This window comes from Perna viridis, chromosome 6 (assembly GCF_037379345.1).
Source record: "Perna viridis isolate PV_CMFRI_1.1 ecotype Kerala chromosome 6, ASM3737934v1, whole genome shotgun sequence".
NCBI classification, from domain to species: Eukaryota; Metazoa; Mollusca; class Bivalvia; order Mytilida; family Mytilidae; genus Perna; species Perna viridis.
In genome coordinates, this window is record NC_142450.1 from 38217051 (window position 1) to 38236200 (window position 19150).

The window sequence follows — 19150 nt, forward strand, 5'->3', positions numbered from 1 at the left end:
ACTGCAAAGAAGCATTACGGAAGCAGAGAACTTAGTCAAAAAGCAGTCTTTCTTTTTATTCTACTGAACAATTTTAAAAGTTGAACATGGTGGTTTTCTCCACACCCAGGACCAGCATGAGTGAAAAATTATCGTCAGACAAGTGGGTTTTCAGCATACATGTTAGTTGCCTCCAAGTTAAGGCAAACAATTTAACATCCAGTTATACAGCATTTTATATGTGATGAAAAACTAAGACATGGAAATGACTATGAATTAACTGCCAATTTCATTACCATGCTTGTAACACAACATTTACTGTCATATGCGATTCATATTGAATGTGAATATAGAATTAAATCTATTGAAACTATGGTCCAAATATTCTAAGTTCTAATATTGCTCACTTTTATGGGCTTGGTGCCATCCTCTTACCCACCTACCACATTGATTTCTTTCAGTATTTCTGCTACTCTAAACAACCTTAATACTGTTTCATAGAAATACTATGAGTAAACACAAGTGCTGTAATGAATTCAAAACAAATATTTATACAGGTATGGTTCATATACTCTTCAATTTGTAATTAACAGAAAATCCTTGTAATACATTGTATTTGATTTTTAAAAATTACTGCCATTTGATGTGTCAGTCACAAATTTACCTAGAAGAAAATCCTATTGGCATTTGTTAAAGCCAACTTAATATAAATCACTTTACTTTCCACCACCAAAGCAAAATTGGTTGGTGGGAAATTTGTTTTAATATTCTGTAGGGAAATCACTAATTATCCTTAAAACTATTCTACTACTGAATTTTCTCATTTGATAGATATATTATACAATGTCACTTTGCATTGTATTTCAGTGTAAGTATATTCTAATAACTGCCCAAAAACTGGTCTTATGTAATGAAATCAGTGGATCATGTGTTTGGCTACAAAAAAAATACAGTAATTCAAGTTTGGTTGCCAATAGATAAAATTTGAAAATTGTAATTTAAATAAAAAATGGGCCAGTTCTATTATAGCGTATATTCTTATACAGTACCATTAAGTAAAGAACTTATTTCAAAAATGCTCTTACAACTATATATGTTATAAAAGTGAAGAATTTACATAATTTTTATTTCATTAGTACATCTTATTGATTTGAATATAACGAATGTATACAAATGATCATATTTTGTAATATTTTAAAAAATGGACTTTTTACAGTGAAGCACAGGTTCACCAGTTGAATCAAATGAATAAAAGTAAAGGTGATAAGCCAAAATTTTTGTCAACATTTTTAAATTATCTAAAATCTTTCAGAAAGTCACATTTATGTGAAAAAACCTTCAGAGTTTTATGTCAGGTTGGGAAAGAAATAAAATTATTCAAAAGAGATAAGAAATTTATTTCCTGCCAAATTTTTCACTAAAGATCACTATACAACCTGTCAACAATGTATTCTCTACCAATCTGTTTCAGGACTTTGAATAGTCTTTAAATCAGAAGTTGGACATACAAGAGAAAGAAGTTGCTTTGGTAAGGACAAAATTTGGCCTCTAAAACAAAAAGAAAATTTTATGTTCTTTCTGCAGCTCTTTAATGTGTTTTATAGCTGATTTGACTGGTTTATAATAATAATTTTGAAAATATATGGTTATATACAGCAAACTTGGCTGAGATTGGGAAAATCTGTTAAAAAGGCTGAAAACATCAAATTTTGTGCAGTTTTTCACTCTTTTAACAGTGGCCACATGTGTTGACATTCGTGCTTCAAATATTTTGTGTATAATTGTAAGTTATAACTTGTGTAAAAATATCTTGAGTCAACAAATGTGAGGCCATTCCCATTCCATACAAAAACATTTTTAAAAGTTGCAGATATGTTAAAAGTTATAGGATTTTGTAAAAAATGACATAATGCATACTGTTATTTTTGAAATAATGTCATAAATCTCGTCAAAAACATCTTATACTCAGTGTTAGCAACCATTTTACTACACTACTACTACTACTACCAAGGAATCAGTTTTAATCAGATTTTCAAAATACCCAAACTACAGGGCCAAAAGGGGTCCTTACTGAACTTTCTCCTTTAAATTAAGATGATTTTAGGCATTGCCTAAGAGGGACAAAGCTATTTGTACCCAATTAAAGACCTTGTTATGGGTGATGTCTTTACCAAAAGGAATACACAAGACTCCCATGGTACATGCTATGAGTGTGTTTGAAATTTAAACAATCCCTTCTTATATACATGTACATACATCATTCCTTTAAGATGTAAATATGGACAAAAAGATTTTGAACCATTTATTTTGTAGAACATTAACATATACAGGATGTCACTGATATAAAAGAAGACAAAAATATCAACTTAACACCTTTTACACAATTTTCAGTAGAACCATCACTTCAGTAATAAGTTGAGCAAATAATAACAACAAATGAAAATCACAACAAAGAATGCTTTGCATTCTGGCACTAACATAAAGATTTGCATAGAAAAAATCATAATGGCCACCTTTTGAGTAAAATTACAGAGTTGAAAGAAACAATAACCACAAAAACAATATAGGAATGATTTTTAGGTTACAACTGGTGATGGTTTACTTACATTTCAAATTTACTATTGAAATACTACATGATCTACATACAAAAAGATTGTATATTATGGATGTGTGACAGCAATGTGGTTAGACAACCTATAATTAAGCAAAGTCATAAACTAGGATTTTTCTTAAGAGTCCAATCCATATATCCATTAAATAAATATACATGTAGTTCATTGCATCTCTATATGGCATATAATGCCACATCAAAGAAAGTGATGAAAAACAAATTAAGTGAGTGTGAAATCAATGTCATACTCCTAATAATAACATCTAAGAAGATAACATCTCATATCACAAAAGTTGGAAATGGTAGCCTGCACGCCAGCCTGAGACTGGCTATTTTATGGCAGGGCTGGCTAATTATAACAAAAATTTATGTAACTATAGAGTAAATATATTGAAAAATGGTATTTAGGACTGGCTAGAATTTGAGTGAGTTTCCTACCCTGATATCACTTTAATTTTCTACCGTTCTAGGAGATTAAATAGCTGATGTAAATTGAAAATAGGTATAGAAGTTCAAGCAAAATTACTTGCAAACAATTTCTTACCTTAAAGCTTGCCACTAAGGCCAAAGTAAATAAATTGTGTGTTTCCTATTTTATAGGGAAAAAAATAGGTAGGGTTAGTAGATAAAACATATTTGTAGAGAATGATCATTCAATAAATAATTTGTGGAGGAGGTAGATTTGTACTCATTTTAACATGGGTACTGCATTTATATTTGATTATTTAACACATACTTTAAATCATTATAAAGTTGCCCCAGATCTGAATGGAAATTTTGAGATCGATGAGAAAAAATTCTGAATTTTTCATTTTTTTTCCTTTCCTTAATTTTTAAGGTCAGAAACAGAAACTGAACAAACAATTTATTATTTTAGCCTAATGGAGAAAAGAAGGAAACGGTTAATAATCAGAAATGAGAAGTAAAAACCTTAGAAAAAGACACTTTTAAGTTAATGTCTGCTAATATAGCTAAACACAATGCATGTCTAGTGTACCACAGTTTGTATCACAAACAAAACTGTACAATCTTTAAAATCTATCAAAGCCTCTAATAACCTCCAACATTAAACAGTGGAATTAGCTATACATGTACATGAACAACTTAAAGAAATGACAACATAAACAAATAACGCAAGTTTATAGATAAATATCTTTTGTACAATTTTAGAGTTGTACAATTTTCCAGATAATATTCTTAAACTGACAGAAATGTGAAAAAATACAAGAAACAAATCTAAAATAAAAATCAATATGCATAAATGATATGAACTTTGACCTTTCTCTATACAAGAAGACAGACAACTCTATACAAAACATTAATACTTCATGATCATTAATTACTGTGAAAGTACTTTTATTCATAGGTACTAATTTTCTTGGTTTAGAGAAAAATTGTTAGTTTATAGTTTCTTGAGGTAGTGGATTTGATAAACCTTAAAAATGAATGGGAAATTTCCAGTATGCTGGGAACCTGTTTCCATGGTTTACAAAACCCACAATAATCAAGAAAATGTATACCCCACTAACAATGGTATGCTCACAGTATGTTGAAAAGTCTGTGTAGTTATTCTACTAGAAAACAGAAATATTTTTGTAAGATTATGGTCAGACATTTTTAAAATTTAATGGTATAATACCATAAAATTTCCATATTTACAACAATTTATACTTTTTTTCATCAACTACTTTCTATATATCATTTAAACCTGTACATGTGAAACCTATACATGACCTACTTTTAAGCAAAACATATAATTCACCCAAAAACATGTATATTTGTTTCCTGGACATTTTTATTTATGAAAAAAAAATATCCCACTGATTAAAAACAACAAATGGGAAGCTTAGCACATACAATATTTACACAGCACTTGTCAGTGAGAAAGTATTATGCAAAATAAATCACAGATTGTATGCACAAGCCACAGAGCAGCTTCATAACAGGTGGTGATGATAAACAAGTTGTAATTATACAAAACTCCACCTTCCAACTCACAAAGAAAAATAGATTTTCATATGGCATTTTAAAAGGTAGTTACAGTAAAATAGTTACACCTTGATAAACAAATCAAGTATTCAAAAACATATCTACTTCCCTTCAACTCAATTTTCAAAAATATATGCATCCCTTAAAAAAAATGCTTTGTTTAATCAAAATATTTTAATTGGCACTTAAGGAAAGAGCACTTTAACATATGACACACTTACATGGTTCCATCAATATGAATATATTTCAGTATAATTATGATTTTATACAAAATCTTAGTCAATAACAGTTCATACTGAATAATGTATCTGTTAAGTACTTCTCCTTCTAAGAATCGGGCAAAATGTATATAAGGTGTGGCACATGAAGGAAAAAATGGGTTTTTTTGCATTAACCAATTCATTATACCTGGTAATGGTAACCACCAGAAATAACCACCAGAGTGTTTGAAAAATTTGTCTTTTTAAGATATTGATAGGTCAAATTTAGTTAAAATGTACTAAGGAAAAATGGCGAGAAAAATTTCCTGTACTCTTTCCCTATATCAGCAGTCAAAAAATATCAACATCATAGATGCTTCAGGATAAACTTAAATAGCTTTTATGTTGTTTTCTAGATGTACTGAATATATTTTAGGCAAAAATGACTAAATTGGGGGAAATGATGTGCCACTCATCGCCTGATTCTTACACAGAATGGTACCTAAAAGTTTAATATTTGTATATTCAAATACTTCCAAGAATAAATTAAAAAGATAAAAAAGGCTGTAAACATTGTATAGAAATAATTACAACAGAGACAGTGTAAAGAAATACCACAACATTAACAAAATTGTATGTGTATACGCTGAGATTTTTACAATAAAAATAGAGCACTAGTGGAACATTAAAAGATAACCCAATATATATCAGAGAAAAAATGGGTATGGCAAAATGTTCTAAATTGCCTAACTTGAAAACTGCACTTTGGATTTTGAAGAAAATTAAAATTAACTTGTAGTTCATGGACTAGAAAACTTTGCAAAGTTTCATAAATATTCATTAAACCATTCTCAAGTTATCATCTGGAAACCATCAAGGGATGGACAGACAATACAAGGATAGACATGCAACTTTTCGGAGGGTATCACACAATATCATGCACTCCATATGGGGTATTAATATGATTGGCATACCTTCTCATCTTACCTTTCCAGCAGCATTAAACACTAATTAACAATGATACAAAAATCAATACATGTAATTAAATATTAAGTCTATTTCCACTTGAAATAAGACTCAGTGTTTTTTTATTCAAATCCAAAAAAGTTTTTCAGTTTAATCTTTATGTTAATACTTTTTTCCTATTATGGCACAACATAAGCTAACAACACATTTCAATATGACCCCTTTTGGAAAATTTTCCATACAATGTAATTTGTTTACATTTTCACGTGTTGGAAATCTAATATAATTTACTGTACAACACTGTCTACATCTATAGTTTCTAATACAGTTGGAATGATTCAGTGGGATGTTACCAATGGGATAAAAATTCCATCCTGTTTCAAAGATGAAAGCCCTAATCTAAGGAACACATTCTATTAGAGATCATAGATAGAGTCACATGGTGTGGTGTGGAGATCCATGGGCTCTTTAGTCTATATCAAAGTCAGTTTCGTCTGATTCCAAGACAGAATCCTGAAATATAGACGTAATTTCTGCGTGAGAATTGTTAGCTAAAGGTTAACTGTACACTAAAATGTAAATAGCATAAAAATCAGGAAGAAGGTGATTCATGCATGTCGAAACCCATAAGATTCCCTTATATTTCTAATTCAGAAACAGATACAGACCACATAACCAGTCTTAGTTTGTCATTGGGTTGTTGCACTTTTGAGATCGAAGTATGAAATTGGCGCCTTGCAAGAGTTATGGTTCTTGATTTTGTTTGATTTGATTGGTATAAGTGGGAGGTTAATATAGGTTTTTTTTTTTCAAAAATACAGATCTGAATGCAAAAAAGGACTTTTGTTAAACAAAAATGTAGCCAATAAGTTTTCCAAACTATGAATCACATCTACCATAGACAGTGTCTGAATTTCAGATGGACTGGTACTTAATTTGCACTGGATCTTAAAAATGACAATACAATTAACTAACATTAAAATTGGCAATAAAAATCCTGAATTTGACTAAATCATTGTACTTGGTTTGTAAAATTTGGAAGAAAATATATGAAAAGTCTTAGATTTATGGGTTTTTTCTAAACCAAAAAATACCTGTTGATGCTTCAATGACTTTCGGAGCCAAGAGGTTTCAGTTCAATCAATTAATAAACAATTTTGCTATAAAACATGAAATAAAGACCCCCTGTGTTAAAGTTTTGTTATCTGAAAACAAATCATAAGAAAAAAAGCCTAAAAGGCTGCTTTTTAACATTTAAGACAATCTTTGTACACTAAGATAATTAGCATCCTTCAAATTTTTTTTTTTAATGTCAAGAATACATTTATAGATGGAAGGATGCATAGACAATGATTACCATAATGTCAAATGAAAAATGTATTAAAATGACATAAAATGAATAAAACTAGAGACACTTGTAAACCTAAGTAACTTACCCATCCTCCCTGATTAAGTATCCAGTTAGCAAAGTGATCCTCTACATACTGCAAACAATTTTCCTTTAGCTGTGCTGCCACAGCTCCACCTGCCCCAGCTAACTGGGTAGCTTTCTTAGTCACATAGAATAGCATTGCTAACTGTTGCCACCCAACACTGTCTCCAACAACCTCACCAACTGTATCCTTGAACTTGCTGTAGGTCACTTGTTTTGCAATGTTGACAGCTGCCTCTTTTGGTTCCACTGACATAGTGAGCTATTTATAAAAAATAAAATTACCGGTAACATAATTTCCATTCCATATTTTGTATAGGAGTTTGCCAATCTCATTAAAGATGTCATATTCGATAATTGCATATCATTAAGTGTCAAACTGGTTGACAAATAAACAACTAAATACACAATTGACAATTTCATGATTAGAATCCCAATTTTAAAAAAAAACTTTATAACTTTGTTATTTTACATCCAATTTTGGTTCTGTAAAATATTTCCTTTAGATAAAATAATTCATATATTGTTTGGGAATTTGTAACTCTTTTAATTGAAAAATAAATTTGAAATGATATTTATATGTAAACCTCTATTTTCATATAAAATTATTTTTAAAATTTTATACTCATATAGTCTGAATACTGAATATTCATTTAAAAATTTAATGGATAAAAAGAGTTTTATTGTCAGTGTAGCCTACACTGTAGGGAACCAAATGAATTTTTCTGTTATCTTAAAGAATGAAAAAGTTATGATGATTTAAAGTTGATGCCCCATACCACTAAATGCATTTTTTGCCAACCAAAACCAAATCACAGGTAAGTGATGACATCACCAAGAACTCTCCTATTTCAAAGTTGCCCAATAATAAACATATTCAATAAAGAAGACAGTTTAAAACCAAAATATTTATATCTCATACTCTCAATCAGGACACTAAAACATATCAGGATCCCAAAGACTAAAACTGTATTAAAATAGGATCCCAAAGACTAAAAACTGTATTAAAATAGGATCCCAAAGATTAAAATTGTATTAAAATAGGATCCCAAAGACTAAAACTGTATTAAAATAAAGATATGTAAATTCACTCAGAATATCAAAAGGCCTACAATATAATATGCTCCGAATATCTAAACACTATACTTATATAACACCACTATAAAGGATCTATGCATAAATCTATTATTTATGTAATATAGAAGTATATGGCTTTTTTATATTCGTCTTTATAGTTTAGTCACAATATATGTGCTGCTATTGTCTCAAGATTGAAATATACCAGGATGACCTGGTTTGGTCGTGTGACAGGCGAAAGTTTTTTTCATGCACCAAATTTGACATCTGTACTATATTTGACATCTGTACTATATTTTACAGCTCACCAGCTAATTATAGTTCATTAACAAGTGATTTAGCCAGTGCTCATCATTTTTGCCATTGACAAATGACTTGCAGAAATGGTGAAACTTTTTACAATGAATCATTAAGGATGGTTATATAAGTTGACTAAGGGCATAAACAAAACAAAAATATTTTATCAAAATAAAGAAGAATATAACCTGAAATGAATTAAGGACACACAGTATACAATGTAGTGTTGAGGTCAACAATGTAATAATTCATTAAGTTTTTCTTTAAAGACCCAGAGAACATTCTTTATAAGAAGATTTTTTTCTAAATCAATGTACAGACACAAGGACTAGAAAGATTGATTTAGGAGGAATTCCTCGGTTAAAATATATTGTGATCATTCAAAATTTAAAATATTGCCATTGAAATACACAAACCTTGTGATTGATTGAGTCTCCAAAGTCCCTGAAACAATCTCGTAACTTCCTTTCTAATTCTGTTAATCCCTCACCTACAAACATTTTATAATGTCTGAAATAACTGAGTTGCAAAAATCTCTAGATAAAGTAAAATATCTTATATAAATATAAAATGCTATGCAGGGCACAGCTTGATACAACTGCATTGGTTGAACCCTGAACAACTGGGGTAAGTATGGACACCATTAAAACTTCACATGGCTTTGAATTTTGATTATGATTATGATCCTTTTGACACAGGATGAAAATTTGAAAAAAAACAGGAGTGGTCAATTTTCAGGGTACCTATAAAATGCAAAATGAAATCTAAATGAAATGAAACAATCTGAAACGAAACAAAATCATTCAAAATGAAATGAAACGAAACAAAATCTATAAATTGCAAAACGAAACAAAACTGTACAATGCAAAACATAAAAAAAAAAACGAAGAAAATAAATATACGTAAATTGTAGCTATATACACACTTGTATGTACTTGAAATAAATCTTAAGATGTATACAGCGATAACTACTCAAAAAGAATAAACCAAGATCAACGTATATATATATATATATAGATATATGTATGTATGTATGTATGTAAGGATGTACTATTCTTATTCATGTCCATAGCAGAGTGAATGTCGTCTTCTTGTAAATTCAATGTAGCACTCGAGACATAGCTAAAAGCCTCATATTTACTTCAAAATCAAATTATTTACAGGTTAAAAACATGGCCTCTTGCTGTTTATGTCTGGTGAGAAGCAGCTATGGTGATGGTTAGCTGCCCCTTGAATGCCTCGATGGTACTGGCATGTTTGGCACTGTCTGGAAGGCTGTTCCAGTCCTTGATGGTGTTGGAAAAAACAAAAATTTGTAGGGGTCTCGGTTGGTGTGCAAAAGTCTATAGTTGCTGTTCCCCTGAGTTCTGGCATCACCTCAGTGTTGTTAAGTATATGCAGCTGGTATATCTATCATGTCATGGTTGATTTTATACATCATGACTAGCATGGATCTTAGACGGCGTTCTTCTAGGTTTTCCATTGTAGCTCCTTTACCATTGATGTAACACAGCCAGGAGTTCTGTCAGAGTAATTGCCCTTGACAAATCTTGCTGCATTTTGTTGTACATTCTCTAGTGACTGTATGCGAAACTGTTAATAGGGATCCCAAACTGTGGCTGCACATTCAAGTGTGGGTCTAACCATGGTTCTGTAAGTAGAAGCTTTGATGTCTGGTTCACATCCACATATATTGCCGTGTAGGAACCCTAGCCCAAATGTCATCCATAATTCTGGATGTTACATGTAAATACCCAAGATCAATGATAAACAATCGACTGAGTATTCCTAGTGATGATCTCTTTTTCAGTTTAAACTTTCCATTCGGATCTCTCAAGACTACTACCTTGGAATTTGGATAGTGACTGAATTAAATATTGGAGCATCATTGAATTAACCTAGCATTAAGGCTTCAAAAAAACCACCTGGAAATTGTAATTTCCAGCTGTTGATATCTTAAGATATTATATGGTCTTATATTATGCCGACGGCCTTTAGATTTTCCCAGATCAAATGGAGTTTATTTCATTTGAAATTGTTTTTTTTACACAAGGAACCCCCCCTTACAGTTCACACCTAGCAATATAACAAGATAAAAACTTCAAAGATAATTTCTCTGAGATCGTCATTAGATATCTTTTGAAGTTTTTTTTAATGAATGAAATTATATTTATGGCTATCACAGTATTTTATTTTAGTAGCTGCCCGTATTGAATAGTTATCGCTGTATACATCTGAAAGATTTATTTCAAGTACATATATGTGTATATAGCTACAATTCACATACATTTATTTTCTCTGTTTCATTTCGTTTTGTTTCGCATTGCACAGTTTCGTTTCACACTTTACAGTTTTCCGTTTCACAATTTATAGATTTCGTTTCGATTCGTTTCATTTCGAATGTTATTGTTTTGTTTCAAATTGTTTCTTTTCGTTTTGTTTTATTTAGTTTTGATTTCGGTTTGCATTTTATAGGTACCCCACTTTTCAGCTTTATTTCTTACTTCGCTACAGTCAAAACCTGCAAAATCAATCAAAACTGCCTGTGGAGATATGGCACCTTGTGGTACAATTTCAAAGTGATAAATTCCCTTTCACTCAAGTAATCATCCAAAAATCAGATCTGGTCCCTTTGTGGCCCCTTATACTTACTTGGCTCAAGTCACATCTCACAAATCAATTCCATTCCAACTTTTGTGGTATGGCACCTTATAAAATTTATACCAGATCTATTCACTTCAACTCAAGTTGTTATTATTCAGGCATAAGGTAAATGCTTGTTTCAGGCCCCCTATTGGCCCCAATTCCTGTAAGATTCAAATTTTATCCCATTAAATCAATCACAGTTTTCCTTTGGTAATTTGGAACCTAGTAATACAATTTCGAAGAGATTCATTCACAGATAGTCAAGTCATTGTTTGGACATCAGTAAAATGCAAGTTTCTGGCACCCTTTATGGCCCCTAATTTCTGAAAATTTCAAGTCTTTATCCCCAAAATTAATCCAAGTCTGCCAACTGTGGTACAGAATGTTGTGGAACAATATCATAGACCAGTGATTTTGTTCCTTGTTTAAAAGCAGCCCTAACCCTTTGTTTTTGACAAATTTTTGGCGTATTATCAACACATTGGAAAAATATGGTACAGGGGTACAATAATGCGTCATATCCAGATCCAGAACTGAAAACCAATACAGAACTGATAAATATGTACTCCCATTAGGTTAGGACTTGCTGAAAAACATTCCCCAAAGTACAGGGCAGAGAAATCACGTCTCAAGGAACATTTCACTGGTTTCTTTACCTGGTTTTCAAAAAGTTATGCCAGACAATTGGGAATTTTCCTCCCTTTGGAAAAAATTTTTTCAATATTATTAGAAAAGTCTTCAGGGGAAACAGCTGACATTCCACTGAAATAAAAGGGTGACAAAATCAAAGTAGGCATTCCAATGCTTTTTCTGGAGCTAAATTCTACAAAATGCTTGTTTTAGGTTACTTTTTGGCCCATTTTTCTAAAGTGGTTTTGGCCATAACCCTCAAACTCATTATCAACCTTCATATTGTGGTTTGAAACCTTGCTATAAAATTTTATTAAGACCAACCAATTATTACTCAAAATTATTTCACAAAAACCATGACAACAGCACAATACCAATATACCACCATAAATATTTTGCAGTGGTAAAAAAATCATAACATGTATCTATAGCTTTTCTCATTCTTTTCTAAGCAGATATTCACACTATAATGCAATAAAATAGACCGCTTTTTGTGTATGTATAATTGACATGTTCTTTCAAAAGAATCTATTGAGACACACAATGTTTGATATTTGTCAGAAAATACTGGTAATTTTTCACCACCTTTTGAATTATAAGGATTTTTTTTTATCAGATATTTGATGAATGAGAAGAAATTTTTAAGATATTTTAATAAAATCTGAATATGCTTTTTTTTTTCTCTGATTTCATGAACCTGACAAAATCATTCTTACTTCTGCCAGAATTCAACATAAAGTTTCATGAGTAGCAAAGATTCAAGTAGCACTCTAGCTAAGAATCATGCAAAATGTGATTTATGGGTAAAAAGCCTACATATTTTTATTTTTGATATTTTGTTTGAATTGCCATAGTAAACAAAAAATAATATACAGTTTTTCATATATCCCATGCTCTTAGGAGATAAAAATTATATAGAATGCACTGTTAATTTCAAAATTAAGGGAGATAACTCTGTAAATGACACTCAAATATAATAGAATCTATTAAATTTTCAATGTTGATTATCTCCTAAGAGTAGGCAGATTTGAATGAATAATTACACATTTCGTAGTATAGACCCATAAAACAACTTAATTACAAAAATAAAAATATGTAGTCTTTTTTGGGGTGTATCACATTTTTACAGATTTTGTATGATTCTTACAAAGACTGCTACCTAAATATTGACCAAACTTGACACTGGAATAATAATTATATACTTTAATAAAGGAAAAAAAGTTAATGTTAAATGATTGTCCATACCATCCCTTTCATCTGAATTACTGACAGGAGATCCAACTACACTAGATTCATTTGTATGCATATATGAATCTCCCATTTCTGCTATTCTTTGGGCCATACGTGAAATTCTTAAGTCATCAATTTCATCATCAAGGTCAGATTCTTGAGGAGTTGTCCTTGGTCGTGGTGATCTACCACCTGCCATTAAAGATGCTCCTATATTGACGATATAAAATGAAACACAATTATTTTTCAAAAGTAATTCTGGTATTAGAATTAATTTATTTATTTAAATACTTGTGTCATCTTTGATACCCTTATTTTTTTCCCCATGTCTATATGTAGTAGGTAGTCTTTTGACTTTTAACATGAAATCTTGGGAATAAATGAAAAATTAAGTAATGGTCCATAAAAAATGTTTATTTTCTATTTAAATCCATGGGACAAATATGAAATTTAAACAGGGAGAATGTTCCAAAATTTTGTAGGGTGTTTACTTTGGTATCAAGTGTACATTTTGCAATAATAATGTAAAGTACCGGTAGTAATCCAGCTAAAATGAAATTGTAATTGAACACATACATGTTCAAATATTACTAATATTCCATAATACATAAAATGTGGTGAAATCATTAACATCTGAACTAGCTATTTCAAATCAATTATAGCGGTTTAACGTCTTTCCTATGTAACCTCATTTGGTTAACGTCTTTCCTATGTAACCTCATTTGGTTAACGTCTTTCCTATGTAACTCATTTCGGTGCAATAAAAGTTTGATTCTTTGTAATGAAAAACAAGTCTGAGCGTGTGCATCATATGTCATCAAGGTCAGGTCAACAGGTGTCTACTAACATATTCAAATCATATATGGTATAATATTCTTTTTATAAGTTCGCCACTGTGATTTACTGTACTCCCTAAGATTCATTGTATGCATTCAAAATAAAATTCATGTTTTAAATAAACAGAATTGATTAATGGTCTGCTGTATAGGAGACATTCCTCACTAAAATTAAAATCAGATGATATTTAAATGCACGACCAAGAATATCACCTCTGCACCAGAACCTGGTTAAACAAAAACAATGATGATGACCATTGACCCTTGTCATTCATTAAATCCTTAACATGCTTAAGTAGGTCAGCATTTACAAAAATAATAATTTTCTTTGACATTTCAAGATGAATATCTAGGCTATGTGTATACAAACAAAACATGTCCATCAATTGTTGCTTTTGAATTTTTATTGTTGGCTTAATATTTTGACCACAAGAATGGAATTTACCCAGTACATCCACATCATACAGAATGTTACTTTTTCTAGAAAGCATTTGGATTAAACACCTTCCATCAATCAGCCATCCTTAATAACACAATAAACACAGAGTTGCTGTGATTTGGCCTGTTGCTAAGGTAAACTATAGCAGTTAGCATAGCATTGGAATGACTTATCTCATTTTCTTGCTATTTACCTCAGTTTTTTTCTCATCATTAAGAACTATGTTTTCTTACCACACTAGATACTGATGTGTCATCCTACACATGATTGTTAACCGGACAGCTATTTAAACAAGAAACACTATAATGCGGCTACAAATAAGCATATCTCACCTGCACCATCTATTTCTAGGTCACTTGGAGGACGACGTGACCTATGTATGTTTGTTTCTTTGACAACTTCTCCATCATTAGTCCTGATTATCCTCTCCTTCTCATCAATGCTGTAGTCAATCTGAAATGACTTATTTTCTGGAATCTTAACATTATTATTTCCTGAAACTTGTCTGAAATGAAATCCATGTGGTATGGTATGTCCTGTAGTGTCGTGGCAATTAGTGACCATTGGTGGGGTGGGTTGGACTGGCTCAGACCTGGATTTTTCATGGACTGGTCCCATCCTAGGAAGACCTTGTTCATGACCTCTACCATTTGCTCTAGGTGATGTTATGGTAGATGTAGTTTGTCTGTATTTGCCTCCCCCAGTTTGTAATGTTGTTTCTGACTTATGCAGGTTCAGATCAGGGGAACCACTTGGTAAAGATAGGACTCTGTCATAACTTATAGAACTCTTCCCACTATTATCTTGAGTGTATGCTGACTGTGATGCTACAAAATAAACAAGAAATAAAAGACAAAACACAGGGGTAAGTATATGTCAATTGTAATTTTTTTCTGCATGCTGATACAGGAAGCTTTTTGGCATTATAGGTCTTACCACTGAAATTACAAGGTTTCCAGTAACCCCTTTTTTCTTACCTTTCAATGATGATTTATGTGATTTGTTTTTCCCTTTTCTTGATGTTATTCTCTTCAAAGCTCCAAGAATGCCCTTCTCCGATGACCCACTAATATCTGTGCTCTCTTTCACTTTCCTGTGAGTGTCAATATGTTTACTCTGGGATTTTTCAAAGTCTGTTATATCGGTGGACTCCCAAGTTTCATCAGTTCTTAATAGAATGTCCTTGTTCTCGCTATCATGATGTTGTTCTATATGTCCCTCCTTATGTGTATGTCTTTCCTTCAGAATTTCAGAACCACTGTGTTTATCAGTACGTTTCTTAGACCTCGCTTTCCTTTTTTTAATCTTTTTCTTTGCATCATCGGGTGAACCTCGTCCACCATCTAAATCCATCTTTTCCCTATCTCTACTGACGGCCCTTGCAAATCTTTCCTGTAGTCTTTTAAATACTGTTTTCTTTTTACGATTAGGGGATACAATTGCACCACTGTCTGTGTCAGAGGAGGATACTGACCCTGATCGAAATCGTCTGCGAACTTTTTGAGGTTCTGGAGGATAGTCTTCTGCTGACTTAGGAACTGATCCAGGACCTTCAGCTACAAAACTTGGGGATTTTGAATGACTGCTTAATGAAGGTGAATCAAGCTTTGCAGAGCTTCTTTTCCTTGGACTGACAGGTTTATCTCCTTTTAACAGAGACTGGGGGCTCAGTGAATAAGATTTCGGGAGGCCTTGATCAGATTTTACAGAGAATTGTATGGCACCAGGTAAACTTCTTGAACGACCATCATTACTAATTCCCTCTTCCACTCCATCCATAAAAGGAATGTCATCTATGGCATCTACAGAAGCATAACTTTCAGTAACAGGAATTTCATCACCAGAGAAGTTTTCCCCTTTCATTATCACTTCATCATCTAAATGCTGAGTCTGTTCATACTCATCCTCCACGACCACCTGTTGATACTTATGACTCAGTAAAGGAGAATTTCTTAAATCTTTTTTTAACTGTCTTTTTAAGAATTCATTCAAGATTTTTTCAGCCTCTTTTCTGACATCTAAGGGGCTCATTTCAGTAGATTGCCCACTGTACTTTTTCAACAATTTTTGCCTCTTAACGTGTCTACTTAAGAGTTCTTGAGCCTCTCTGTATGAAGGACTCTTTTTCAGGCTGCAACCAGGCATTGCCATGTTATTATATGGTTCTTGAGGAGATTCAGCCATGTTGCATGCCCTAACTAACCATCTGAAGTGACTTTATTCCTGAAAAATAAATACTTACAATTGTATTTTAATAAATTCCTATATTTTTAAAAATATTATTACACAATCATTCATCAATTAGTACAATATTGAAATCTACAATATATACAAGTTTATAATTTGGCTTCATTTTTTCAGCCCTCACATTTAGGACCTTCGTTCAAAAATAACAATCACCGTTTAAAGAAGTTGTCACCAACTCTTATTTCATTGCTTGCTCATTTCCTTTTCATAATATTATAAATATCTTGCTCTGATATGTCATGTTATAGAAGGTTCATCATAGGAATTTAAAAGTTTAGATGTCCTAATAGTGGAATTACTATACCAATAAGTTTCAAAATTTCATTTTTTATTGGAAAAGTATTTGTGATTAAATAACAAACTGTTAGTGAGCATGCATAAATACGACACACGATTCACATATGAACTAATCAAGTCTGTACATGGATCTCAATTAAGAAATAATTCTTGGAGGGGGTAGATTTGTACTCATTTTAACATGGGTACAGCATTTATATTCAATTATTTAACACCGAGCGACAGCAAGGTGTTAAATGAGAATACAAATGCCAAACCCATGTTAAAATTTCAATTAGATAACCACTCAGCCATTAAATCATCGTGCACACATTGTTAAATGAGTGTTTTGTCTCGAAGTGACAGCGAAGAAAAGAGACAATGCGCAGGTGCTAAAGGTGGGGTTGTACCGACATATACTATTTGACGATATGAAGACGTCATGTTAGAATGAAAATTAACCAACACTTTAACAAAATTTGAATGAAGTCTAAAACAACGAAGTAACAACATCATAAATGTAAATACACATAAAAACTGTATCACTCTCCAATAACAAAATCTATGATATTTAGTCTAAGCCCACTTCCAAAAACTAGACCATTCCCGTGGACCTATAAAATCTAAGCTCTTATGATACCAAGAATTTTAACCAGGTTGAACAAAAATTGGCTAAGTGAGAGGAGACATAATTCACCAAAGTTAATAGAGATTTGTTATTATCATAGTGCTGAGTTCAGAAAAAGAAAAACATTTTTTCATTAATAAATATTAATAAAAAATGACAAATACCTAGTTTTACATGATAAAAATATTATCAACAAAAGCATAAAAAAAGATTTTGCATTGTAATGCAGTGTTTTAAAATCCCTAAGTAAACAACCTAATGTGGATAGGTCTGCAGATTTAAATACGTTGTACATTGGAAATTCCTGAAAGAAAAATGGAACTAGAATGAGACTTACATCCTTATACATGTATCATGGCAAGTGTTGGAGGCATTTTAAGCCCAAAAATCGGAAATTGCTCCATCTATATATGAATAAGTCCAACAACTCAGAAATATACTGTACTAATTATACAATTTAAGATAGGTTCATGAAATGTTCAAGTTAAACATGCAAGCACAGGGGCTTGCTCCCACTATCAAATATGCAGCCTGAGTAGTATAATAAACATGAAAAGGGTGATCCATGATTTGGGGTGCCATGCTTCAACTGCATTGTTTTTCAAATAAAAACTTAATATATTACAATTTACTACTCAGCAATCACTTGACAAGTGATGAATCTAATAAATAAATACAACTATCACCATCAAATAATTCTATTCAAATTAAAACAAGAATTTGTACATCTTAACTCAATATTTCTCCAATCCCTTGGACAGAAAGTTTAACTACTGCAATCTTTGACATAGCTTGGCAATGTTGTTTGCTATAACACTAGAAACACAAATTTTCCTGCACTTTCTAGCATTGTTGTAGTCAGTAGACCACAAGGTAAATGCTCAGCAAACCTGGTTTGTCTACCGATGTTAAAGGTATATCTGATAGTAGGACCAAGCCCCTGTGATGTAAGTATTAGACATCCCCTTTTTATGAACCATAAGTTGAAAACAGTAAATCAGAAATTTTAAACAATTGAAATGGTGCTTATATCAACAAAATCAAACTATTTTCCAGTTTCGTGAAAATGGTGCAAGCATTAAAATTTAATTTAATTTGCTTTCATATTACAAGTCATTGCTTCGTCAATATTATTCTGGGTACTATATATTATACATTCTGAACAGTACACATATGTATGTAGTCTATAGAAAAAAACAATGAAATTGCCAATACACTGTTTCCATATACATGTACCGTTAATGCTATATTTATTTATAATTATATTTTTGGAAACTAATTGATCTCTCTGTCAAAATCATTGCCTCATGGAATGGAGTGTGTCATCGATACTACTTGTAAGTATTAGTAATGTGCAAATCGTTACTCACAACACTGATAAAAGTTGTCAAAGGCATCTATTCTAACCTCAATTGTTTCAGTAATATTTGATTGCCAAATACGTTTAACTTGAATTGTCGCCCCTTTATATGAGCTTCTTTCATTTTTTTCAGTCCGAAAACCTAACTTACATTGACATAAAATAAAATACATAGCGCGGTCAAAACCTTGTTTTTATTTAACATTTTGAAGTGCAATAAATTTAACACATTTCAAAGCTAAAACGTTTCAGTTACGAAGTGGTAAAGTTTATAACTTAAAGTTCGTCTTCTTAGAAATATGTAAAA

General features: G+C 31.6%; 1 protein-coding gene across 2 annotated transcripts; it reads right to left on the minus strand.

Moving 5' to 3' along the window:
- Positions 1–2270: 2270 nt before the first annotated feature.
- LOC148614852 (uncharacterized) lies at positions 2271–18952 on the minus strand. 2 transcript variants are annotated; one of them, XM_088589278.1, is made up of 7 exons: positions 18854–18952; positions 15310–16555; positions 14665–15159; positions 13073–13267; positions 8968–9041; positions 7182–7439; positions 2271–6258 (listed from the first exon to the last, which is right to left on the minus strand). In XM_088589278.1, exons 2-7 carry the CDS (start codon positions 16514–16516, stop codon positions 6214–6216), a joined length of 2274 nt encoding a protein of 757 aa, XP_088445404.1. In that variant the 5' UTR covers positions 16517–16555; positions 18854–18952; the 3' UTR covers positions 2271–6213. The 2 variants fall into 2 exon arrangements, with proteins under 2 accessions (XP_088445404.1, XP_088445405.1); XM_088589279.1 differs by having other exon boundaries at positions 18891–18943.
- Positions 18953–19150: the final 198 nt, after the last annotated feature.